Source organism: Lagopus muta, chromosome 1 (assembly GCF_023343835.1).
Source record: "Lagopus muta isolate bLagMut1 chromosome 1, bLagMut1 primary, whole genome shotgun sequence".
NCBI lineage: Eukaryota > Metazoa > Chordata > Aves > Galliformes > Phasianidae > Lagopus > Lagopus muta.
The window spans coordinates 141,799,269-141,827,151 of NC_064433.1; the positions used below are offsets into that span (position 1 = coordinate 141,799,269).

General features: G+C 37.2%; 1 protein-coding gene across 7 annotated transcripts in view; it reads left to right on the forward strand.

The window, feature by feature from the left end:
* FGF14 (fibroblast growth factor 14) overlaps positions 1-27,883 on the forward strand; it is a 390,756-nt gene that overhangs the window by 239,781 nt on the left and 123,092 nt on the right. Inside the window, exon 1 of one of the 7 annotated variants that reach the window (XM_048929418.1) lies at positions 6,606-6,798. The exons of the other annotated variants lie outside the window; for them this stretch is intronic. Within the exon in view, the coding sequence (XP_048785375.1) occupies positions 6,606-6,798 (193 nt within the window). Of the gene's footprint in view, positions 1-6,605; positions 6,799-27,883 lie in introns of those variants that run through there. 7 annotated transcript variants of the gene reach the window in all.

Genomic DNA, 27,883 nt, shown 5'->3' on the forward strand with positions numbered 1-27,883 from the left:
CAGGTGAATGAAGTATTCCCATACCAAGTATCCAAAATTCTCTTAAACAGAAAAATCTTTTAATGTTAGTGAAATTTTACATATTCATATATTTTCTACTTGTATATTTTGGGTGTTATTTGTATTCAGTGGTGTCATTTATTTCACAGATAAAAAGACTAAAGGACCTGACTCTCTCCTATCTAGATGTTGGCTGGAATATAAGTATGTAATTAACTAGTAAATATTGCGACATAATGTCAAATGAAACATATGAAACAAATCATCCAATGAGTGTATCCATGTTTGCATTCCTAAAGCACTGTTATCCAAACAGTTGAGATTTTTTTCCTCTCTAGCTGGAAATTTTTGTATGATGGCTACTTTTCTGGAGGCCATAAATTATTTTTAAATCATCAAAAAATCCAGGTGTGTGAAGGACCATATTTGTTCTGATTCCATTCAAGAGACTGAATTTTTTCATTGCAATCTTCTTAATTTTTTTTCTGTTTTAAAAGTGGGAATCCTTCAAGTCAAGCAAGTATAATCTGTATTGTCATGCTCTGTCAAGCTTATTGACTCTAGAGGTCGATCACTGTAGGCTTAGGACTGGATCTCTGTTCTCAGAAATAGGGTTTCTTTCATTTCTGTAAAAAAAAATAGAGTAGACTCATATTGTAGTGACTTTCATTTCCTTGAAAAAAATGATGGTAATGTCTGCTATTTATTTCCAAACTCAACCAGAAGAAAACAGTCCTGTTGTAGCTTGATAAGCAAATGCAACAGATGTTGATTTACAATGACAAATTACCACAGAAACTCTTCACTGCTAATACTTAAAACTGCTCTACACATCTGTGAGGAGTAGAGATGGATGTTATTTTTTTTTTTTTTCTTTAATGACAGTTGTTATGTTTTGTCACTGGGGCATTGTCTAAAGGACACTGGTGGCAAATTTTTTGTTTTCGCTATAGCAGAAGTAAAATAAAAGACAGTGCATTTCTCATGTTAGTACTTAAAAATCTCTCTTCAAGGGGGCTATTTACTATGGAAAGTTAAAATCCTGTGTATCATTAGTACTGCAGAAACAATGGTGCATTTTGTGTTTAATTACATCTATGGATTATGGATTTGTCCCTTAAAGTGATCATGGCTTTTATTTTTTTCCATTGTTGAATATTGTTTAAGAGACATTTGTTGGAGATAAGTTTTGGGCCCCAATCCTGCAGGGCTTCTTATGATCTGTGTGCTGTTAGGAGTATCCTGTCAATCCAGGTGTTATCTTTTATTCGCCTAATCTCAGAAGAAGAGGTATCAGAACTAGCAGATAGATGATAGAATGAAAACTGGGAACACACATGAATGATGTCACTGGAGAAGCATTGAAAGTTAGGAGCTATAGTCCTATATCTTATCTTGCTGAATAATTGCAAAAACAGTTTGAGAATCTCTTCTCACTATTCTCTGTAGAAGAATAAATAGTTAGGCAGGGGAAATGAAAGTGAAACTTTAAACAATTAAAACAGGTATTTTTTCTTGACACAGCACTATTTCTTAGACTCATCACTGCAATATAATCAGTGCTAAATTGAACAGGAAGAGGAAAGTAAAGTCACAAAAATAAAAGCGAGACTAACCAATTTAAAAACTATGTTATATCTAAAGAATAAGCCATTAAGTAAATTCATTGCTCTCTTGTGGATCATCCATTAAATATTTTATTCTGTTCCTTAAATGAACCTATATCTTTACTAGCATAGATACGTTTACTCCATTGAGTTGCAGACATGTCACAGGCCATGTTTGGAAGAAAATGATTGATGTAAAAAAAAAATATTGCATTAGCTAAACAACTGGCATTGAGCTGGTATAGTGACTTAAATGTTATGCATGTTGATGTTTAGTTTCCCATATCTCTCTGCATAATCAGTAATCTAATGTATGACTTTATTACATGGTGGGTTAATTTATTCTTGCACATATATTATTTATGCATTAAGAGTTCTCCAAAGAACTTAGATACATACCACCAAGTAAGTACAGAACCTGTGAAGAAACTGTATAAAATATGTGATGTCCTGTAAACAAAAAATATAATATATATATATATATATATGTACATATATAAAACCTAGAACTTCTGAAATAATCAGTAAATTTTAGCAGATTTGAATTTTGCTTCTTGAGTACATTGTAAATCTAGAGACTGAAAGGTAAGTGCTTTTGACACAGAAGTGTAAAAGTATAGACGCCCAAATTCTGAACCATATTAGCATATTTAATAAACTTCATTCTTAGTGCTCTTCAAAATCTAGCATCAAGTGTTTGAGGCATTCAGGATTTTGAGTGGCAGCAGTTCAGACAGGTTAATAGTAGTTTACAAGGAGAATAATAGACAAATAAACATGTGCAAAACAGATAAAAAATTGAATTAATTCAAACCATTTAAAGCTCATTGCATAATAATATTCAGCTTATTATAAGCATGGAATGCACTTCAACTTTCTGAAAAAACATTTATTACCATAATGTGTGACTTCATATGTACATACTAGTCATGGTCACAAAAAAAGAACACTTTTTACGTCAACAGATATTTTTTAGATTATATATTTTTAAAAGTGAAACATCTACCAGCCTACAGAGTAAGCCTTTGGCCCTATTTCTTCTATCTTGTTCAAGTCATGAAGTTGGACATCTTCTAGCTTTGTGCTCCAAGAATATTAAATTAAAACATTAAAATTTACTATTGCTTTCAAAAATCCGGTCTCCTCCATTTGTAAACACATTGCATACCTGAGGCAGATTGCAAGCAAAGCACAGAATTTCTTAAAAAAAAAATAATAAAAAAAAAAATTGCTTTTTCAGCGATACAAAACGATCTTCAACTCCTCAGAGTCTTGAAGAACTTTGAGGTTTACAATATTCAACAAATTCCTTCTAGAATATAAAATAAGATGAATTTGCATTATCATACTCCAGAGAAGTTAGCCAGACAGGAAAGCTGTGTAAACTTCTATTAGGCAATTACAATAAAAACTAGTTATCATGAAACAAGGATACGTTAAAAATGAAACCGGCATTTGACACTTACACGGCTCTCAGAGACATCATGGTATTTTTCTTAAGGTTTGATTAGTTGTTTTTTTTTTGTTTGTTTGTTTTGATGTAAGTAATGGTTTCAGGTTATCTGGGTGGAAAATATACGTAGGGGGAAACATACCACTAGTAATACCTTTTTGTTTATACTGATTTAAGAAAGGAAGAACAGTCTTCATGGCTTTAAATAATAAGGATGACAATTTTGATTCTAAAAATTTTTTCCAGTCCAAAGATCTAGGCTAGGCTAGGATATAAAGCATAGAACCTTATTTTTAAAAATGGAAACCCCTATGAAAACCTACGTATACCTACATATTTCAATGTAGCAAAAGTTATAACTAAGATATTTGTATTTTTCCTAATGCATAATATTAATGTATTTACTAGTCTTTATGATAGTAGCTGTATTCTTATTTCCACAAGCCATTTGTTAGTCAGAACTTCACTCGGACTAAATTGCACACATTTTATCACAAGTTTAGACAGCAGATGGCTCTCTTGAGTTTTCTTTGCAAAACCTCATGCTGTAAACAACTGCTCTGCATTTTTGAGATGCAAGTATAAAGCTATTGTTTTTGATCTCTGCAGTAAGAAACGCAATTTGTCCTGTCTTTTTGCCTCATCTTCACCTTCGTTCTTCCCTTTGGCTATCACTCTGATCATTATAGTATTGAAAAATGTTAGGGCTTTTTGGCAAAAGTCCAGTATTTGAAGGAAACCGTGGAAATAGAGTAGTAGATAACATAGACAGAATCGTTGGATAGCACAGGGGAGTTCTTACAGCAAAGGGAACATGAAACTCACTTTATGGAGAGAGTCTCACAAAGAAAAACTTCAGGCTGTTTGTACGCCATTCTTAAAAATTCAAGATAATGGAGTGTTTGGCTTTGTTTCACCCTGCTTCTTGTTATTCACTCCTTTGTTTGGATCCAGGAGCCAGGTCGAGAAGGACATTTCGAACTGTGTGTGTCCCGACATCTCCTCTATGGGTGGCGGGGGGTGACGCTCCTGGGACACCTGCGTTCAGTCTTACTGCCGCTGTCCTTGGTGCTGAAGCAGATCTGAGCAGGGAGCGGGAGGCCGGGACTGGGCTGGTGGGCGCTCCACCGAGAAGGCACATGGAAAAAGGCAAAGAGAGGACCTAAAGAACACAGCACTATGTCTTCTCTGCTTGCCACGATGTACTGCAAAACAATCTCAGTGAAATTTAAATTTGGAAAGAAACTAAACAAGCATCAAAAATGTAAAAAACAGCCCTCTCTCTAATTGCATTAGTTAAGGTAATTGTAGCAGTTGTAAGGAAATTGCTGCTGTGTAAAAAATGCCAGACAGAAAATCCAGTGCGAGTGTTTTAGCTGAATCTCTTTAGAGACACTTTCAAATAGAATTAAAACGTATTATCCAGATCCGATTGTGCATATTCTGCTCCTAGTTGGTCTAGAATTAATGCAAAATCCTTGTATATGTGAGTTCCTTCCATACACTTCTGCTCTTTGGATAAAAATAGCTCTTTGTAGATTAAAGGATTTACGGAAATAATGGTCAATACCAGAGATGCTGAAGCTTCTATGAGAAAACAAGAACCTAATATTACCAACAGGTCCCATATTGAAAAGTTGGGAATTTTTCTAGATGTGTATTATTCTGGATGGATATTTACGCTTAGGGAGTTATTGCTTATAGGGAGTTGCTGTTATTTAGGTTCCTTGTCTGATTTGTTTGGCTCCCAGTATTTTATTTTTATTTTTTTAAAGAAACTCTAAAAATTAGAGAACTTTAAAAAGAGTATACATATCTATATCTACCTATCTCTCTATATACATGTTATGTATATTTATTTTGTGATGTTTTCCAATATCACAAAAAAAAAAAAAAAAAAAAAAAAAAAAATCCTTTCCCTGCAGAATAACTTTACCTTATTTCTATGTAGCTACTGGCTTCCTTTTTCTATTTGCCTCTGGTTTGTCACAACTTAGGAAGTTTCACCATTAGACTGGTAGAAAGTGTGAAAAACGTTGAATCCTTATTTGAAATGAGAAATCAAAGAAAATAGATGAGTTGTTGCATTTTAGATAGTATTTATTATGTGTAGCACATTGTGAACTCCTTGGGGCAGAGACTCGTTAGACTTTCTCTGTTTAGCAAGTTTAACTACAAAAAGCATTTAGAAAGAATTTTACACAGTGCTGGTGATGCAGTGGTTGTGTCTGCTTGTGGATGATGTCTTGGGAAACTCCTTCAGCATTTCTGAAACCTTGGAAAAGAGTTCATGTTCTGAGTTAGAAGTCTGTTCGTGATCTCCTCTCTCAGACAATAGGCACGTGCTGGTTTCGGTGAAAGGTCCCCACAGCTGCCTAGGTGTACCTCATCACCCCAAATCTTTTCCATGAGGCAGAACCCCCTGGACCGTTGGATTGGTCCCGGTGCGGTGCGAGAAGGGGCCCGCGTGGGCCGGGACTGCGGTCCGCCCCCTTCGCTAACCGCTACCCCCACTTCTCTGCCTTGGGATCTGAGTTTCTCTCGTAGCGCTGCGCAACAGCCCCGCTGGCGGCCTGAGACACGGCGAGCGAGAGGGCGGCAGATCCGTGCAGCCCCCGCAGCGGCTCGGAGGAGCAGGGTGAGGTGTACGTGGTGGCAGGGAGTCGGTGAGAGGGCGTGCCAAGGTGCCTGTATGTGAGGAGGGTGCCTCTGTCTGCAGGGCCACGTGTGCCTCCGGCAGCGCCCGGCGCTGTCCTCCTCTGCCTGCGGGAAGCCCTGCACGGGGCGGCCCGGAAAGCTGAGGGAGAGCGGTGGTTGCTGGCGGAGGATCCGCTGGGACCTCGCCGTATGGCACCAGAAATCGGCATCAGAGGCACCCCCGCCCCTCTTCCTTTATTCTACCGTTCCTCCTCCACCCCCTTTCCCTCGCCGCCCCTCAGCTCGGGAGGACAAAAAAGCTCCAGCGGTGCGCGTGTGTGTGCGTGTGCGCGTGTAGGGAGGCTGGAGCGGGGTGGGACTGAAGAGCTGTGATTACAGCTCTCCCAGGAGAAAGAGATTGCTCTCTCCAGATGCTGATTTCCGAAGCACTTGGCAATCATCAGGCAGGAGCCTGGAAGAGGCGGCGGTAGCCGCTCCAGCCGCGCCGATGGCAGCGGCGGGCGAGCGGGCGGTGGCAGCGCGGGGCTGAGGGGCAGCCAGGGGAGGCGAAGCCGCCGGCCCGACCGGGCGCCGCTCAGCGCGGCTCTGCCCCGAGCACGCCTTGCTCCGCTCCGCGTCGCTCCGCCCGCAGCCGCCGCCCGAGCGGGCGCCCGGCGCCGGGGCAGGGCGGGAGGGGCGGCGGGGCACCCATGCGGTGACCCGCGGCGGGAGCAGCTCCCGAGGGCCGCAGGGCAGGGGGGGCCCGCCGCAGCCGCGCCTCGCCCCGGAGGCTCCCTCGCCCTCTCGCCCGCGCCCTCGGGGATGGGGCCCCGCCGGGGCTGAGCGCCCCGCCGCCCGCACCCTGCCCATCGCGGCGCCGGCCGGCGTGGGCGAGCCGGCGAACAGCCATGGCAGCGGCCATAGCCAGCGGCTTGATCCGCCAGAAGCGGCAGGCGAGGGAGCAGCACTGGGACCGGCCCTCGGCCAGCAGGAGGCGGAACAGCCCCAGCAAGAACCGCGGGCTCTGCAACGGTAACCTGGTGGATATTTTCTCCAAGGTCCGCATCTTCGGGCTCAAGAAGCGGCGGTTGCGGCGCCAAGGTGCGTGCCTGTGGCCGAACCCACTCGGGGGGCGGGCGGGAGCGGGCAACCTGTGGCCACCAACTTCCGAGCAGGGCGAGCCGCTGGCGCCCCGCTCAGCCCCTCCCGGGGTTCGCGTTGTGGCTGGGGGAGTCGGGGCTCGGGCACTTCCCATAGCGAGGTGACAGATGTAAGTGAGTCATACTTGATCGCACCTCTATCACCACCTCTCCCCCCACACTTTCTTTTTTTCTTCCCCTTTTCTTTCTTTTGGTGTGTTTTTGAGGATGCATAGTACGCAGCACGGAAAGCTTTCCAAACGTCCGGTGTCTGGGATGGCAACCTGCCGGAGCCGTTGCTAATGAGTCCCCATTGATAAGCTGCCTACTTGGTTTTTCTGCGCAGTCTTCAGCCGTGCTACCCAGTGCCCTCTCCATGTTGCCCTAAGCAGCAAGAAACAGTAACTTCTGAACTGCCAAAGCAAGAAATATGTCATAGTTGGCAGCTTTGGGAGCCCATGCTTGCATCCGTTTCTATGTGTCTGCCTTCCAACTGCTCTTCCCCAGTTAAGGCCTATCAATATAGACAAGGAAGTCTGGCAAACAGTTTTTCTCCCGCACGGATCACAAGTAGTCAACAAGTCCAAGATGTCTAAAACTGGTACCATGTGGTCTGTGTTTTGGCAGTACATTGTGTCAGGACCCTAGAAATAAAAGGACTTCAGTGACGACTTGACTACTTCCCCGGTCGTTCTTATTTTGTGATATTCAACAGTGTTCAGAACTGGTGATGACTTATTTTGTACTCGTCCTGGGGAAACAAGTAGCTTTAAAACAAAATAATTGTGTCAAAAAGAGTGAAAATCTTAGATATAACTCAAAACAGGGATAATGCAGCCAGCAGTCACATAGAAGCTATACTCTTACTAACATTAGAGAATGCCACCATGTGTTGTAGATTGGTATGTATAGTATAATAATATTAAATCACCTCTATAAGTTGGGTTGGAAGATAATTCTAACAAGCATAGTTAATGATCTGCTCTGATCGATGCCTCCTGTGCTTTTTTTTTCTTTTTTTCTTTTTTTTTTCCCCATGCTTCGTATTTGAAATATCATACATTTATACAATTAATCCATTTTTTTTAACATGGCTTTATTACTTAGGAACTATTCCTCATAACTTCTATTAAATTCTAATCTTGCCTCTTTTAGATAGAGCAGTGGTACAGGGATGATGAGTTATCACCATCCCTGCATATCAGTGGCAAAATCTATGCAGGTTTATTTTTAGGCAGTCAGCATATGAGTTTAATGATAAGACTAAAGTATTTGTTTATAATATTGAATTCATTCATGTATGTGATATTTGTTTATGAAAATAAGTTTAGAAAGAGATATTCTTAACTGAACAATTGTTCTGGACCACCTGTTCAGTCTTATTTGGTGGAAAACTGTGTTTGACTGTGCTGTTTAAGGAGATGCACTCCTCACAGTACTGAAATGACAAAAATTTTCTTAGGTAGGGTAGAGCTTACAATGGACTTTGAAACACATTTTTTTTTCATTTCTTTCTTTCCCATAAGACACCTTGTGTCACGCTTGCATAAGAGAACTGGATTAGTATGCATCTGATCTGTAACCCATACCACTGATACAGATGATTTGAAAATGGATTATCACAACAAGGAGTATACACTTGTAAAGCCTGTAGTACGAAACCTGTGAGTTTATTTCCTCTAAGAGTCACTCAGATGGAGACACAATCATGTTTATTCATCTTTTTTTTGCTCAAGTCTTGGAATTAGTGCTCATCCTAGTATTCCTGCTGAGAGAATGCTATGTCACTTTTGACTTCATATGTTCATCACACGTAGTGTGATATTTGGGGTACCTGTGGTTTCAGAGACGTGTTATTTAGGAGGGAAGCTGTAGAAACAAACAGAAGTCAATTGCTTTAAGTGCTTTCCAGTACTTGTTAGCTTACCTAAATAAATGATTGTTGAATTCTTCACTGAAATTTACTGTCAAACACATCCGAACAAGTCTTTGCTAAGCAAAACAGGATGCATTTCAAAACATCTGTTGTCAGAAATGCACAATGGAATTTTGACAAATAGACCTTATGTGGATGATATACAAGGTGACATGAGAGCATTGTGGAAAATGAGCTAACCGAGATGTGACAAGCAGTCTGTAGCTTTTTCACGTGGAAGTACAGAAGAACATATTAAGTATTTGTTACATATACCAGCAAAAGCTAGGCTCACAGAATGAAGTGCTTACTTAGTAAAGTACTTTCATATGTAAAATAAATGTTTTTGAAATAATCAGGCAACAAAAACCAATGATGTCGCTTTTTAAATTCAAAATACACATTTATTCTTTTCTGTTAATTTACAATATATGCACACAAGATGTTAGCAAACTTTTGAAAATACACTTTATTTTTAAACTTTTCCTAAAAATGCTCATTAATACTCTTCCTGGGTGTGATTCGTATACAATTCAAGTAATTATAGATACAAGACAAATTAAAATCTTATGTATCCATAACTAAGTGCATTTTTTTTTTCTGTCATGATTACTGATTTTTTGTTCATAATTTGTCCCTTAAGGACATAGTAAAATATCAAGAGAAATACATTTTGAGTGACTAACACTTAGGAAAGGTAGTGTTAAAGATAGATCCAGAAACTCGCTCAGGTTAAAGGGTAATACTTGTATTAGCTTACATATTGGCTCTACTGATAGATGCAGTGGGAGTTACAAACAGCTTTTCTAAAACTTCATCAATGAATTTAACTGTCAATCAAAGCGATTTCTGCAGAGGACTTATCTGGTAAGCTAACAAGTGAATGAAGCCACTTTCATTCACCTTAGGCAACTTTGATTTGTATTGTTTAGTATTATGATATTTCAAATTTCTTTCAACTTCTTTTGATTCTTCTCGTCATCTGATGAAGAAGCCACTGTCATTAATTTCCATGAAGCCAAGATATTGCTTGACATTGATGCCAGACGTCAATCAATTATAAATCATCTGCTCCTTCTAGATGAGAAATTGTTCAGTTCTATTTGTTTCCCAAATTATGTAAATACAATCACAATTGGGATACTTGGCAGATGAGATGTTGGGTTGTTATGGGAAATAACCTTATAGAACCTGGGACTATCCATTAACAAGAGGAAACAGAATTAAGTACTTTACCTCTTGCTACTTCAGTGCAAGAGATTAGAAATGTATGCTTATTTCTGCTGCCAATTCTGACTTCTTAGCCTATATTTTCATCTACAAATGTAGCTTCTTTGCTCATTTGAAAAGATCATCATTTGGTTAATTAAGTCTCTTGAGATTATTTTATTGGAAAATATGCAACATTTAAATCAATTAAAAACCAAGGGTAATCTTTATTGTTTCTCTGTGCTTCTTCCACATTCAGACTAATAAATTTATACTTATAGTGTATATATGAATTGAATGACTTGGCCTCTTATTTTTAATACTAGTATTTATTAATATTTATGAGCAAGAGAGACCCAGGGAACATGTTCAGAAAATACACTGGTTAGATTTTACTGCGTCTCCAAAGAAAGCATTTTTGAAAAATTCCTGAGTATATCAAGTGATGTCCTGAGGCAGATGTGGGAATGGTCCATAATCTCAGATGTAAAATAATTCGCCATTTACATAGCATCGGAATAAGTTTTTAGCTCTCCCAAGTGTGGAATGAAAAGGAGATTTGTGCATGCTTGTGGAGACACCTAATTTCTTGAAACTCAGGAAAGTGTACATTATTCCAATCATTTAACTTCAGTCTTTGGATGATCTGTTTTTTTTTGGTGTTTCACTGGACCAAAACCTGTAACTTCACTTTCCTATGTGACTGTATTCAGAATTAATTATTCAGGCAGTTCACTAAAGCTCTTTGCATCATCTGTGACCTAGAAGATGCATGTCTTTTTGCTGGACATTTAACTGGTATTATTTGTTCTTGAATATTTTTATTCTAATGAGATTGATTAACCTACAACCCTTCTGGAATTACAGACCTAATCTTATCAATATATATCTAAAATATATGTATATCTTTACTGCCAATCTATCTGAAAGATTGCATGATCATCACTAATTAATAATGTACAAATGAGCCATTTCTCATGTAGAATATTCTAAGCATATTTAAAACTCATTTTTTAAATATGTATCTTGCAGTTTAATAGACAGTGTCAAGTTTTTTTTCCCGTGCATTCAGTATTTCACATAGATTCTGTGTTTGCTAACAGAGGCTTTAAAAGAAAATATAGTGATGGCTGGACTGTCATTCTCTTATACTAAATGGTCACGGTGGCTCTAAAAGTGAAGAATGACATGTTTTTGAGAAGAAATTGGGAAAAAGAACTTTAAAATGGCAAACAATTTGGGCTATTTGGGCTTGAATTCCTTGTTTGTTTCATCTGTAAAGTACAATGTGTTTTTGTTTTTTGTAGTTTTCTGTTGGTTTTTTTTTTTCCTTGATAAACACTTGCCCTCATTTACTTGCCTCAAGACTTCTGTGTACCTGGGGTATATACAAAACTGGAGAGAACAACATTTCACTTTTCCTACTAACAGTCATTGCTTTTCGCTCTTTCCAATTTGTAACTGCTGATTTAAAAATTTATTTGCAAATTAACTCTTCGCTGTTGTGTGATCTTGCTAGATCTCCAAAGTTCAGGGAGTTCTGATCCACAGGTAGCAATCTTTCTTTGTAAAGTGTATCAGTTATCATACCTGTTAAACTTACATATTATAGAAATAAGATATCTGGTAAATGGAGGTATTCAGGGAGATTTTGGGATGTGCAATTTCTCACTCGTAATAATGTAGTGATGGATATGTTTTAGGTGTTGTCAGGTTTCTGTGCTATTTTTAAAGACTTAATAATATATAATCTATTAGTGGAAGTCCTGTATTTTTCAAGTATTGAAGTATTCATTTGATTCAAACAAAAAATGAGAGCTTAAAATCATTTTGAATAATAAATTTTTAAGGCTGTAATTTATGAATATCAGAAATAAATTGAAATATGAAGCTAATTAAAAATGTTTACTGCAGAAAATTTTTCTATTGAAGTATTTTTCTTTAGATTCCAAACTTAGAAACTTGAATATATACAGAAGGGTGAGATTAGATGCTCATTTATTTGAGAGTATACAGAAGCCTATCTTGCTTGGTTGTATGTAAGCTCATTTTATCTTTGGCAAATAGTAGACAGTGATATGTAGGAAGGTACACCCCAGCTCCATTTATTCTCATTGTGTCATCAGCTTTTTCTGAATGTCTTTGAAACTGCTATTTTTTTGTTTTCTCAAGTTATTAGTGCTTAATCAGATCTTACATTCTGCCACACTCTGAGTGGTGTGAAAATGGAAGGAACAGATTACACTACATTCAATGTTTGAAAAAAAAAGAGAAAATTAGAAAAGCTCTGAATTTCTCTATTGAGGCCTAAAATCGGCAACCTACTTTTATTGCATTGTAGATAATATTTCTGCATATTTATGTTTGCATTTCAATTGCATTAATCAAAGGATCACCTTGACGTGATAAAGTTTTGATCTTACAGTGTATTTTTTTTCTGGGAATGAAAATAAAGGAACGCACCTCTTCCTGGTGCTAAGACAGAAACTGGCTTTTGGTGCCTGGATTTAATAATACTTTCTTGGAGCAAGAGGCAAACATAGTCAAGTTTAGAGCTCAAAGTCTGATTCTGTGTTACAAACACACTATGATTACAGCATACCTTTAAATAGATGACATCACTTAAATTTATGTTTCAGTAAATGAATAAATATAAAAACAAAGAAAACTGAGAACTTTGCTCTTTCAAAGAAAGACTAACACAAAATTGAAAGAAATAAATGATAAAATGTTGGTATAAATTTTAAATGTATGTACTAAGTAGAAAAACATAGAGAAATTTTGTTACCTCAAGGTTTTCAGTATGCAAAGTTGTTTCAGTTGCTATTCACTGTAAAATGGTGAATATAAGCTAATAAAAATTACACTGTTTGTTTAAGTAAGATCTATATAGATGAAGCTGGACCAAGTTGACTGGAATGGGAACGTGAAATATATCCTATCTATGCTAAATCTCTAGGATGCAATTAAATTATTTAATTAAAATCCATGGTCTTTCTTCTAACCCATTGCCCTGATCTAGACAATTTGAATGGCATTGAAGGTACTTTGCTTTTACAGCACAGGTTTGGATTGCTGATAGGCACTAATTGGCATAACCAAATGATATAACTCAGTGGGTTTTTTTCAAGTATCATCAAGTACATTATTCCATGTAGGAATGTTTCTGGGTTATGAAACACAAAAGAAGTCTTTCTCTCTAGAGGTTAATTAAAAAGAAAGAAAAAAAAAAAAAGGTTAAAAAGTATTTTAAAGTACTTAACTATCATTTACATTGCAAAACTTTGTAATTTCCAAGATGTAGCCAACGTGTAGTTCTACTTTGTTACTGGGAAGCCTGCCTCCACAAAACATGTCTTTTTGGTTGCTGGAATATTTAAGAATTAGGGCTTTTTAAAATGCAAATGAGAGAAAGAAATTCATTATAGTATAATTTTTTAACTAGCCCATATTTTAATGGTTCATTGTGTAGGTAAATCTGAATAGAATTTCATGTCCCAGTGACAAAGGACTTTTCAAGCCTCAGGGTGTTTTTACTACTGATTTTGAAGCCTCTTTGCAAAGAGACAGGTTAGACTGACTTAAGAAAAGGTCAGCAGGTTTCATCACAGTGGAGATTCTTATGAATGATAAACCTAGAGGTAGGAGCTGCTGCCAAGGTCTTCTTTAGCAAACTAACATGACACAGATATTTACAGTTTAGTTTGGATGAGAATGTGCACTTCGAGAGCATTGTACTGATTAAAGTTCTTAATTACCAGTATTTTTTACCAAAAATACGAACCTTTTATTGTAGGATTTTCTATCGTATGAATGAAAATGTTTTTGAAATGCAAATATTTGTTTCAAACTTTGGTGATAATAAATAGTATATTTTTGGTTTAAATGTAACTGTGTGTGTAATCATTATATATCTGTAGTACCTATATTATGTTCATGCTTTTCTTGAAAAGCGTATTTTCACAGTAAGAGCAATGAGTAAGTCTATTTCAGTATGATACTTATATTTTCTTTGAAAGATTTCTAACGCATGACAGCAAACTTAATTTTGTGTATGAATTTTATTAGTTATTCCAAAAGGCTAGTCTGTTTATTAGAGACTATGTTAGAGACTATGTTAGAGATTATACGCAAATTTGATGTTTGTGTGTTTTTTTTTGTATATATGTTTTAATCTATGATTTTTCTTTTTGTGCTTCAGAATAGTTTTCTAATGACTTGATATGTTCATAATTGCGATGAAGCAGGATTTTTCTCCAGTGATTCTTTCTTGTAACCTAAATTCTGTAATTCATAGATTATAGTTCATAACTTTTTTCAAAAATTTGCAATGCTTACTGAATATTTAGTTATTTGCACACTTAACTGCTTTATGCATTGTCAATGTCCCAGCTTAAACAGATGCTTCTCAAATTTTCAACTGCATAGTTTATGTATAACTGAGACTTGAATTCCTGAGCCTTAATTAGTACTTTGTATCCCTTCATACAAAATTGAAAAAGTTGAAAAATTTACCGCTGTTATCTGTATTCCAGTGACTACAAAATAAATGAACTCTTGAACTTCATTGCTCTATTTCTTTCTTTCACTTTTCTTGCTATGTAATCAGAACAAATACACATGAAATGTGTAGTATTTTGTTCTGAAGAGCATTTTAAATTGTGATATTTGAGCCAACAGACATAAGACCCCAGCTATAGAATCTCTTTCTTTATGTAAGAGGTTTGCAGAGCAAGATGGCTTTCCTGGATTTTAACTAGGCTCCACCTGTTCACTGCAAGCCTTGTCTGGCTTGACTGATCAGGCTTGTACCTGAAGTTGTACTTCTGGCATTAGTCCATTATACATGCTCTACATTAGGCTTTTGCTTGCATGATTACAGGATGAAGACTTATGTATGTCGATCTTTTCCTTCACACATTTGGGGATACACAAAAAAATAATAATGGATTCATCCTGCTGTTAATATCTTCCCATGATCTTCTCACTTATCTTGGATCATGACTGTGTCAAGAGATGGAACTGATCATAAGATACCACAGGATGCCTTAGTAATTGGTAGATAGAAAACTGTTCCTGAAGTTGAAAAGATTGAGAGAGCATCATCTTTAACAATGAAGGTAGTCTAAAGAAATGCAAGTCTTTTTTGTTTCTAATACACGTTCTTTAACTTAGCTTGTGTATGCTTTAATAAATTGAAATATGTGAGTTCCACCTAAGGAACAAGCTTGAAAATTATTGCCAGTCAAATACATCAGCAGCAGTCTTCTCTACTGATAATTTTTTTTTTTTATTTCTTTAATAAAATGTTTATCTCAATCTCCAAACAGTCTGGCGCACAGATGATTTATACCTCTTTAATAAATGTTAAAAAATGAAGCCTTCATTATTAGCATAGTTTCAGCTTGCTAAGATAAACAATCTGGTTTCTGAGAATCTCCTTTTTCTTCCTTTTTTTTTTTTTCTCTCTGAAAATGGATTTGCACAGAAGTTCCTTCATAGCTCAAGTCTTCTACATTAGATTGGTAAATCCCACTTCGTTATTGCTTCTACTAACATTTTAGTTTTCTAACAAGGAAGAACAAACTACCATTCTAATTCTGGTGTCCAAATAATTGTGCTAAAATAAGTGAGAGGCCCGTTTCCAGAGAACCTCAATAATGATTTTTACTGGCAATTCTTAAGAAAAAACAGATGCAGATTTTTTAATTCTAGCTCTACAGGTCAGATGGTCCCAAATTTGCAATTTGTATACAAGAAAATTAGCATTTTTGTCCTTTTCTTGGATGTAAATTTTTTCAGCAAATTCTGTTGTCTAAATAGCTTGTAGGTGTTGAAATACAGTGAGGATGTGCTGTTACTACTCTAAAAACAGATCTTTTGATGTAATGCACATGATTCTGGAAATCTTTGTGAAGTTAGAATGTAATGCTCTGTAAATATAAAATAGTTTTATTAATAATCAGTACAGTTAAATCCATCCATCTGCAATATCTGTTTATCAAGGTTTTGTGTTGCAGATATAATGTTTGAAATGAACCAGTAGCATAAGCAAACATTTCTGATGGCTTATTAAGGTTGTTTGCTAGTTTGCTGGATATTACCTGGCAGATTCTATTCTATGTTTGTTGTGGATAAACAGTCATGAATTTGGAAACTGATATACTAAAACTCAGTTTCCTTGCAGAATTCCAATAATATCAATTAGCAAATCTGGTGTTTGAGCATCCCCGATGGTACATGCATAGGCTACATGGTGAATCTGATCTTAAGAAATAAAATGTTTACACGTAAAGATTCTTAACTGTGTGGATTTTTCTGCTCATTACTAACTTTGTATCATGTATTGCGTTTCTGTTGTTGTTGTTGTTGGTTTTTTTGTTTGTTTGTTTTATTATTTGCAGTTGGCTTTTTTTTTTTTTTTAACATAGCTACTGTACATAAACGTAAGATAAGCCTGTTGTCTTCCCTTTTCTAACAAATACTTAAGTAGCAAAAGGATTATAAGTATTTAAAGGGGAAATGCATTGCTAGTAATTATTGGGAGTGCTAGTAAATTACTGATGCTGTTATTCCAAAAGCACTCACAGCAATTTTGGCTAAATGTTAAGAAAATTAAACAATGTTGATGTGTGGAAAGGGTATGTTAAATGCATCTAAGCAATTATGTATAGATTAAGTGAAGATGTAAAGAGAAAGCTTTATTTTTTGTAATTTGCTGATATTAGTATTCATGAATTGTTTGGAGCAGTTATATTTGAATTTAGGCTTCTTACTCATGTAACTAGTGTGATTAACTTCAGTTCCTAATTACGGTAGGGAAACCACCAACTTTCAGAACCTAAAGAATCATAAAAGTTTTGTTACTTTTTAGGTAACTTTGTTGCCATTAATCATAGAAAAGGTGACAAGAAAAACTACAGATAGGACTTGTCATATAAACAGTATTTCTTTTCTATTCATTAGCATGTATTTTTTTAAATAACAGTTTATGTTTATAAAATGGTGTCAGTTCCAGTTGATTTCCAGATAGGTTTCTACTATCACATGGAAACAGTTTTGGTATGTGCTGTTTTATTTCTAAAGCAGTGCAGCTGTAACACCTGAGCACTAATGGCACAGCTCTCCTCCTGAGTCCAAAAGATTGCGGCATACAGTGTTCTTTTTTAGAGATATGTCATAGATGTGTAGGAGGTGAAAAAATGTTTCTTCACTTCTGCCATAGTATCAGCAATGTCTCACACAGTGGTTCTAATATGTTGACAGCTCAGTGAGTCCTGAATGTCTTCATTTGATTGTAAAGTTGAATTTTAATCCCTGTGAAGGCTTTTTTTTTTCTTTTTTTCCTGTAAGTAGCATGAAACTTACACAGTTTTGGATTCCACTGCCCACTATCACAGAAACTGAAGTGTCTTTAGGGGACAACTATTGAAATAGCAGGCTATTTTGGTCTTGTGTTCTTTGCTAAGATTCAGGAGAAAATTTTCACGAAAGACTGGACCTTATTTTTTTTGAGTACTGGATGAAATTGGACTTTCTGCATTTGGAACGTATGATTTGCTATGTTGATTCCCCTCTCTCCACTTGTTCAGTGACTTTTGAACAGCTGTTAGGTAGTTGGTTGGTGAATTCATTTTGAATATTGTTGCTTTGTCTGTTTTTTTTTTTTGTTGTTGTTTGTTTGTTTGTTTGTTTGTTTTGGGTTTTTTGGTTTTTTTTTTCCTGGTATCTAAGCTCATGTTTTAGTAGAAGATGAGAAGAATAAATTAATTTTCTTTATTGGGGTCATTCAGACCCTGTATGTGGAGCAGGATAGAAATTTTCCCATTTGCATTCCCACAGGAGAAATATGAGTTCTATAGCTCTGAAAAAATCTTGCCACAAGTTTTTCCTTCAAATTTCAGCAGAGGCGTTTGTGAAAGGATACAAAGTAGTTCTCCAGACATCACAATACTCAATACAAAGTTACAGTGATTTATTTCGTCATCCTTCAGTGATACTTATGTAAAACTGAAGGAGAGATAGCCAGGATGTGTTGAGCTATTGTTCACTTATCATATCATAGAATCATTCAATGGTTTGTGTTGGATGGTTCCTAAGATCATATAGTTCTTACCTCCCTTCCATAGGCAGGGATATTTCCCAGTAGACCAGGTTGCTTAAAGCCCCACCCAGCCTGGCCTTGAATGCTTCCAGGGAGGGGGCATCCACAACCTTGCTAGGCAGGTATCATAGTGATTACATGCCACTTATAATTGGGTAACTATTCGTCTGCAAATTAAATGTGAAAAGTGTTGGAAGGGAGAGAAGTTGTTTTGACTTTCCTAGCAGCAGAATGTGACTCTGGTATATAACACATGCAGATCATCTATGATATTAGTCGGACTCGATGATCTCTGGAGGTCCCTTCCAACCCCTACAATTCTGTGATTCTGTGACTCTGTGATTCTGTGATATTAGATCATAGAATCATAGAATCATAGAGTGGCTTGGGTTGGAAGGGACCTCAAGGATCTTCAACCCCCCTGCCACAGGCAGGGCCACCAACCTCATATCTAATACTAGACCAGGCTGCCAAGGGCCCCATCCAACCTGGCCTTGAACACTTCCAGGGATGGGACATCTACAACCTCTCTGGAGTTGCTCCTCTGTATGACTGTGGCAAGTATATATGATGGGGATGTTGCTTCCATAAGCACCTGAAATTTTGATAAGGATCTTTCTCCTTAGAGAAGATCTCCTGGCCATAATTATTCTTAGCTCTGATTTGGCAAAGATTAAACTGCTAGAAAGCATGCTACCTTGTGCCTACACTTTGAGACCACTCAAAAAAAAACACCCCAAAAATAGAGAAGTGCTTTGCTGTTTGCTTTATAAGCAGTTTCTAACTGTAGAACATAACAGTGCTTTGGAACTGTGCTGGCTGCCTAAAAGCTGCAGCTTGGAAATCAGAGTAGTAGGAGTATAAACAACTTATTAAACAAAGCTGTCATCTGGGAAAACAAATCACCATTTAGTTTTGGAGGGTTTCATACTGCTAAGCATGCTCTATTCTCTATTTCATCAGAACAGTGATTCCAGTCACATTTGATATGCACATCCTGTCTGGGCAGGACTATTTAGCCATATTGGTAAGATATCTCATTATACAAGAGAAAAGAATAAAATGCGTATCAAATCTAAAGAAAACTACAGTAGATTTACAAAGCAATGAAAAAGTACTGTAACATGAAACAGACAAGCTTTAACTTTTATTTTACTAGTTGTGTAATTCCTCTTATCTGCTATGCTCCTACAATTTTATGTGTGAAAACATAACCAAGGAGAATAATAGTTTGTTTGTGATACAGTACTTAATGGCAATTATGTAATTTTGGTCAGTGGACTGGAGCTGGCAGCAAAGTCAGGTTTCACTATGAGTGAAGAGGCATTTAATGATGAGCAGTGCTGGAAATTGTCTGCAACAGCTCTGAAGTGCAAGCTTATTACTCTATTCTCAGTGTATCTCTCTGTGTTCATTTTTCTTACAGCTTTCTGCTACTAAAATTTTCAGTTCTGTGAAGGCAAAATAAACTGTAATTACTTGGTTCTGGTTCTGTTAGGTAGGAAACTGCAACTGACTCTAATTTAAGTTTATATAGATTTTGATAAACAAACTCAGACATGTTGAATCAATTTCTCTGATTTCTATAGGTTTAGAAGCTATATGTATCTTTTAAGGCTGAGATTCACATTTTGCCGTCTTGAGCTGAAGAATTTGCTTTTCATTCTGTTGCTGTACTTAGCAAAGGAGGCTTTGAGAGCAATTACTGCAAATTAGAAGTAAACCTGGCAGTAGTGTATACATGAACAGACTTTTGATAAAGAAAAAGTGCATTTAACACTTTGCAGAAAAAGCATATTTATGTGCATTAGTTGCATATGATTCTGATGTCCTTCTGGCCTTCTCTACATTTGTAGGTCTTAACAGTATAGCTTTATCATCACAAACTTCAGTGTTTCTAATGCTCAGGATGTTTATGACACAACCTTTTATTACCTCTACGCCTGACCCCTTTCTACACTACTGCTGAAATGTACCAGTGAGCAATGGTCTGATATAATACATCCTCAATATGGTCCACGTTGCTAATTTGATTTTATTTGCTAAAAGCATAGAAGGAACTTAGTGGAATTTCGCAGGAGATATCACTACCTAAAATCCCATAATCACTCTTTGCTTTCATTTTTAATCAATCTTTCCATTTCCATTTCCAGATTTTTTTCCTTTCCTGATTTCCTACTTCGAAGTGCAGTTAGCTGATAATGAAAGTCTACTATACTTCACTGTTGGTGGTCCTTAGTAGCTTCATGCTGTCTGCAGTAGAATGTGATATTCCAAGGGAGAAGGATCTCAAAAAGGGTACTAAGTGATGGTGCAAGTCAATGACTTGGTGTAAGTCGAGAGAATAGCTGTTTTGGTAGACTTCTGAGCAGGGAAGCCATGCAAGCTGCATAAGATGTAGTGAGTTACAGTCAAAGCTGTATACTGTGTTATTTATTTTCTGTAATTCGTACTTTGAGGAGAGAGAAAGATAATATTTCTGGGAATGTTTGTGTTCATCCTTTTGAGAAGCCAGAATGACCCTAGTACTAATTTTATAAATTCATTAACTGAGAGGGACGGTTATAACAAATACATCTTTCCCAGTAATCTCACAGATAAAAGGTCATTTATTTCACAATTTAAAAAGAATAGAATTTTCTACAGCACTAAAATAGATAATTCTTTCCAAAGAATAAAACCAACACAACAATTACTTATCTTTCTACATTTTAAAGCTGAATCTAAACCATGTCTTCCTTTAAGTTGACATTCATTTTAAATATAGAATCATAGAATCATAGAATCACCAAGGTTGGAAAAGACCTAAAAGATCACCCAGTCCAACCGTTCACCTATTCCCAATAGCTCCCACTAAACCATGTCCCTCAACACAACATCCAGCCTTTCCTTGAACACTCCCAGGCTCGGTGACTCCACCACCTCCCTGGGCAGTCCATTCCAGTGCCTGACCACCCTTTCTGAAAAGTAATACTTCCTAATGTCCAGCCTGAATCTCCCCTGTCGTAGCTTGAAACCATTCCCTCTGGTCCTATCACTATATATACCAAAGTGTATCTATTGATTCTTTAAACTGTAGTCTGTTGCAAATAAATACTGAAGGTTTTCATTTGAAATGTATTTTATTTTTTTCTAAGTGTCAATGATTAAGCATTATTTGTTTCATAAGAAATTAGACATAATTTAACATATAACTCAAATCATTCTCTTGGTGGATGTTTTATTGAATTGAATCTAAGACAAACCATGCTCAGCATTCAGACAGATTTCAGTACATTGCATTGGTTATCTAGCATACATTCTTAGAGGACCTGTTCTATCAAGTATAGATTAGCATGCTGAACTTCAGATGTTGAGGTACAGCAACAAACTACCTTTAACATCAAGAGCTGTGTAACTTCAAAACTTCACTCATCATTGCAGTCATTGTAAGTAGCAGAGCAAAGTATGGTACATAGTTTAGCAGCTTTACATTTAATTGAGGACAGAGATAGTAGGCTTCGCCTTTGCTGAAGAGAATGGAATGGTGCATCTGTGTTCATGAAAAATTTGAGATTAGCTATTACTACTATGGCAGATTTGAAACTCTGCTCTGCTACAACTCTAAAGAGTCTCAATAAGAGATTCTTCAGAAAATCTAGGTAATTAACTTTGTGACTTATTCAAAATGGTCTTTGTTGGGCTATATTTAATTGCATTTTGTTTTGCTCTTTATGTTTGTAACTCATTGCTCACTGGACTGATATTTTTATTTTATCTGAAACAACTTTACTCTTCTATCAGGTTTGGATAAGTTCCAAGCTTCCATCAGTACAGAACACTTTTGTTAAAACTTTTTGTTGGAAAAGTGTCTTGAGGCAGGAGATTTTTTTTTTATTGATCCCCGGGGTGTATCAAACAGATGTGGGCTAGAGCACTCTTCTTTCTACATAGAAGTTTCAAGTTTAACTTCCTTTTCGCTTTGGTTCTGACAAAAAGGCTTTCACCTTTATCTCCACTGAGAATACTTACTGCCAGATTGTTAGTTATTCCTCTGTGAGTAACTCAGGTATTTTTTTTCCCTGGATGAACTGAATGCCTGTGGCACTGTTGTACACTGTGATAGGGTGCTAAATGTTTATGCAATATGCTTATTGCTTCTGAAGGATCACATCAAGTTTTTTTTCAACAACTATATAAGAAAGATATCTATTCAGGATCAGAGAAATAATTATTTTTCTGGAATGCTGACAGTCTGTTCCCCCTCAGGTACACCTTTAGTGAAACATTTACTACTCCCATGTTTTTCTTCAGACTTCTGTTATCCCCTCAGACAGTCATCTTAAGTGCTTTGGAGAGAACCAGAATTACTGAGTAAAGACATTTTCCTGCTTTCCCTAGGAGGAAATAGTTTTCTGTGTAAGACAGCATTTCTCTGAAAACATTCTGCTTTCATGGTAGCATTTCAGAGGGTTTTGACGTTGATCGTATTCATACTACTCACATTTGGCAGAGAAGTTTCAATGTAGTCATCTACTACATCATGAATTGTTTGTTGTGGTCATTTAACATTAATCAGAATATTTTTTCTGGGATATTTTTATTCCACTGAAGTTGCAGTACGCTTTCCAACCCATCAAATGTTGGTAGCCATGAAGTTTCTTCTGAGATTCACTCAAATCACGTTGTAAATGTTTCCTACATACATACAGGAATACTTGACCATCTTACAGGTTCATATTTTGACTATCATGCAGTCAGTGAAAGAAAAGGTGTCATGTTGAAGCAAATGGCTTCAGTGTTTGTGAAGGGAGCCTTGGAAGACTAGATCAGATATCTGCTAGACTAGAAAAATTGATGTCTCTGCTTCCAAAGTCTAGTCTAGAAGAGTTTGCCTGAAGAGAGCTTAGATCCTTGAAAATACTACAGATCCCAAAACCAAGCTCTTGATATCTCCTTGACAGACTCTCTGTTAGAGTGTGAGACTGAGCCGTTGGGGGACCTGCCCTTGCATTGGAGTGGCTGCTCTGCTTCTTATAGTCCCCAGCCCTGTAGAGCTGAAGAGAGAAAAGGATTTTTCTCTCACAGAGAAGCATGGCTTATAATGAAGAAGGAGTGTTTTATGGTGGAAGAAGTAGATCTTAATTTTAGCTCTTATCACTAACGCTTGTCTTCATTTAACACTAATAGAGTACAGACAATTTTTGTGGAAGAAACTCAAGGCATTTAGTTATTTAAGAGATTCTGAAAACTTCAATATTTTAGACATTTGTTGGTGTCCCAATACTATATAAGGTAATCTTCATATTGATTTCCAATTTAGATCAGCTTTAATTGTCTCAGAAGATTGAGAGAAGTCTTAGGCATCTTTCCAATACGTAAACACTGCCACAGAAATGCTTTGTGAGTTTTCAAAGGGGATAATTCCGCTGAGAAATTATCTTTTCTGAACCACGCAAATCCAGTAGTTAGCATGAGTTGCCCAAAATATAATTTGAAAGCAGATTATTTTATTTAGAATTGTCTAGAAACTGTTGATGAGGGTGTAATTTATTCTCCTTCCAGTTGCATTCATCAGTACATATTAAAGTGCTGAGAAAAGATTTTATAAGCTGTCATTCTGCTACAGGGATAGAAAGCTTCTGATAAGTTATGCGTATTTTTGCTGACATCCATTTATTTTATTAACGGTGACAAGCTTTCTTCCCTTGCCTCAACTCCCCTATTTGAAGCTACTCTATTAAAATCCTTCAGTTTCTCTAAACGGTGGGAATATTACTGTTATATTATACCAATGAACACATTCAGTTTAATGTAAATTCAGGGCAGTAACTGGTCTCTGACACGTTTGTAAATTGTGGTTTCTGTCTATCCACTTGTTAACTGTATCTTTTCCAGTCATTGTACATCCTTCTGTACAGCGTTCTGTACAGGGGTTCTATATCCTTGACTGAGGTGCAGAAAACCTCATTTTTATTGCCACTTTGGACATCCTCTTTGTGCTTCTGCTTAGTTATCTATAATGTGAGAGTGATACTGATTCTGGTGTTGAGGATCTGCCTGGGAATCTGTGGGCTGCTAGAACTCATAGCAACAAAAGAGTTTTCAAAGACAAGATTGTGGGACAATTAAGAGAAGCTAGAAGTAATCTGGATTAAGCCTTTTGTTTTCAGATAGACATTTTCTAATTTTTAATTATTTCTTCTAGTTTTGAAGTAACTTTTAAATTTGAATTATAAGTCAGTTTAACCTTAAAATAACAGTATTGAACATTTTAAATAAAATTTTTGCTCTTTGACTAAATCATATAGTTGTGATATGAGAAATGACTTACATTTTTGTTTATTTATTTTGATGTGGAGAAATCATGCAGCATTGCCCATTTCAGTCTATTAGAGAAGAATGGCAAAGCTTTTAGTTTGTTTTTTACTGCTTTTAAATTTTATTTTATTTTATTTTATTTTATTTTATTTTATTTTATTTTATTTTTCCTTTAATTCTTGACAAAAAATGTGGCCCTTTTGTTTTGGAAACAAAGGCTAGCTGTCCTATTTCAGGCATCTCCTTGTGATTTGAAGAATCAGATATGTCTTTCTTCTGTTGCAAATATAGTGGCTAACATCACTGTTCCCATACATCATGTAGACTTCTGTCTTTAGCACGGGGTTCTCTGTTCAGTCAGAAACAAATTCAGTGCACACATTTGTGAAACCTAAAGGCATACAGTGTAAATATTTTCTAACTGCTGTGAATAGTTTCTGAGCTGTGTCAATTCTGTGTAACATGAGTTGCTACTAATTCTCTACTTCATTGTCACGAGGAAACATCTTAAATTAAAAAAAAAAAAAAAAAAAAAAAAAAAAAAAGCAAAACCCAATGAACATCTCTCTTGCTTTGGTATTACTGTGGGCAAAATTCCAATGATTACCTCAGATAGGGAATGGCCATGATCTTTAGAATTCATTGAAATCAAAGTCGTTGCTCAGTTGCTTTCCCATGTTTTGTGCTCTCTTTGCTGCGTTGCTATGTTCCCTAGAAATAGCTGAAGTTATACTCTGATTATAAAGCAGCAGAGTTCTGGTTTGTTTGCAAAAAAAATGCACCAGAAAAACCTGCTGTAAGTTTGGAGCACAGAACAGCTGCAGTGTGAAAGCAAATGGGGAGTGAAGAAAAAGGGGAGGGTGTTTGCTGCACCAGAGGCTGCGTGCTGCCATCATGTCACCAGAAGCATGACAGTATATTAGTCAGGGTGATGAGAGCTTTTAACTTCTCTTTCTGCTTTCCTGGTCTTCCTTCTCTGGTAAATCCATGTTTTGCATACCACTAAAAATAAGTTCTTAGAAAAATGAAGTGTAGCCTGCTTGACAGGGCCTCTTGTATTGATTTTAATGAAGAACTTAATAAAGAATAATCAAAGCCTACAATATGCCCTTGCATTCTGTAGAAAAGTGAATGTGGCTTGTGTATCAAATTTGAACAAGGTCTGTATCAGGGATTTCTGCTATTTTCTGTGTGTAAAAATAGAGAACTGTTCCAAAGTCCTCTAAAAAAATCATAAAATCATAGAATCATAGAATGGTTGGGGTTGGAAGGGACCTTTAAGATTAACTAGTTCCAACCCCCCTGCTATAGACAGGGATACCTCTCCCTAGGTCCCATCCAGCCTGGTCTCAAATTCTTCCATGGAGGGGGCAGCCTCAACCTCTCTAGGCAACCTGTTTCAGTGTTTCATCACCCTCACAGTAAAGAATTTCTTCCTCATACGTAGTCCGAATCTACCCTTTTTGAGTTTAAAGCCATTTCCTTTTCTCTTGTCTCTACCTGCTCTTTTAAAAAGTCCCTTCTCAGCTTTCTGGTAGGCACCCTTCATCTACTGGAACGCCACTAGGTCCTCACAGAGCCTTCTCTTCTCCAGACTGAAGAGCACCAGCTCTCAGACTGTTCCAATAGGAGAGCTGTTCCAGCTCTCTGATCATCTTTGTGGCACTCCTCTGGAGCTGCTCCAACAGTTCAATGTCCTTCATGTACTTCACATACCACGGAAGCTCTGGTGAACATGACTGTTTTATGAATTAGAAATACCCTTTCTGTTATTTTTTTCTGGTTACCTTTAGGAGAGGGAGAGGTCCTAATTTGAACTAGTTGAAGTGTTAAGTATTTCATGCTGTAGTTAATTGTTATGAGATACATGTAAATATGCATGAGATGTGATGTAATGGTAAACCATATCAGGTTTCACTTATAGTATTGTACACAATGCACTGCAGCATCTATGGTGAAGATAACAGAGAGTAACCTGCAGGCACTGTACCAAATTATTCCTGTAAGAGCTCATGACTGTTAGAAAACTAAACAAGTTTGAAGTTAGTGTGCAAGCGTGTTAGTGTGCTGATGGGATTAAACTGAGTGGGTGCCAGCTGAGCTCAGCGCTGCTTCTGGTGGAGATGGGCACTGCCTGGCCTGCTGCTGGACTCAGCAAACCTTGCTCTCACCCTCGGAAGCTGAGGTGCCAGATGTGAAGCTGAAGGAAGCAAAGGGCAACATTCAGTTGAAGGCTGTCATTTAGGACACATTGTCAAATTTACATCAGTTGTTCCAGCTCCTTGGTGATACCTGCTAATACTGGTGCTATTACTGGAAAGTAACCTGAAAAAAAAAAAAAAAAGAAAATTGCTGTGGAAATCCTGGGTTTGAATTTCCTTGTTTTCAATCTGTAATCTTTCAGCTTCAATAACATTTAAGTTCTTGGTATAAAAAAGATGCAGGAAGCAATAAGAGAATTTAATATTAATATTCAGAAAGCAGTGTAACTTGTACTTCCTAAGCATGCCTTTTTGCCCTTCTGAGAGCAATGTCAGTCTTTGCAGGGGTTAACAGGGTGCTGCTGCAGTACAAAGAAATGAATCCAGAGAATGGAATTGATTTCTGTTTAAAACACGCTAGTTGAATGCTGTGTTTTGCAAAGGAGTTTTCAGGACAAGATTACAAGTGAACGGTGGAGTGGAAAATGTTGTGAGAATCATCAACAGTTGACAGATTAGGATGCTAAGCAAACTAGTTTAAATTTAGTTGTGCCCATATGGCAGCATTTGTTTATAGTATAGGTGGGTCTCCTAAAAAGAAAAAAAAAACAAAAACCATATAAGAACTTGAGAGGGTTATTTGGGTCATATCATAAATCCAATCCAAACAGAATAGTCTGGGATAGGCTGAAGTTGCTCTAGGAAGGAAAGGTTCATCAAAAAACTTCCGTATCTCCTGAGAACGAACAGTGCTGAGCAGTGCACGATGGCTGTTCTGGGTGGATAAATAAGCTCTCTTGGGTGTAATTTTCTTAATGCATTTTTGACCTTTGCTTTATAAAAGAGTGAAATCGTACCTCTAGCTGTCCATTTCTGTTCGCCAATATGAAGGTACAAGTGCAAAGTCCTGCAGCTGGGTAGGGGCAATCCCAAGCCCAGATATAGGTTTGGTGGAGAATGGCTTGAGAACAGCTCCGAGGAGAAGGATGTGGGGGTGTTGGTTGAGGAAAGACTCAATATAAGCCAGAGATGTGTGCTTGCAGACTAGAAGGCCAATTGTATCCTGGAAGCATAGCCAGCAGGTTAAAGGAGGTGATTCTGTCCCGCTACTCTGCTCTTGTGAGACCCCACCAGGAGTACTGCATCCAGTTTTGGGTCCCTTAACACAAGAAGGACATGGAGCTGTTGGAGCAGGTCCAGAGGAGGACCATGAACATGATCAGAGGGCTGGAGCATCTCCGCTACAAGGACAGGCTGAGAGAGCCAGGATCTTCAGCCTGGAGAATGCTTTGGGGAGACCTTATAGTTATCTTCTGGT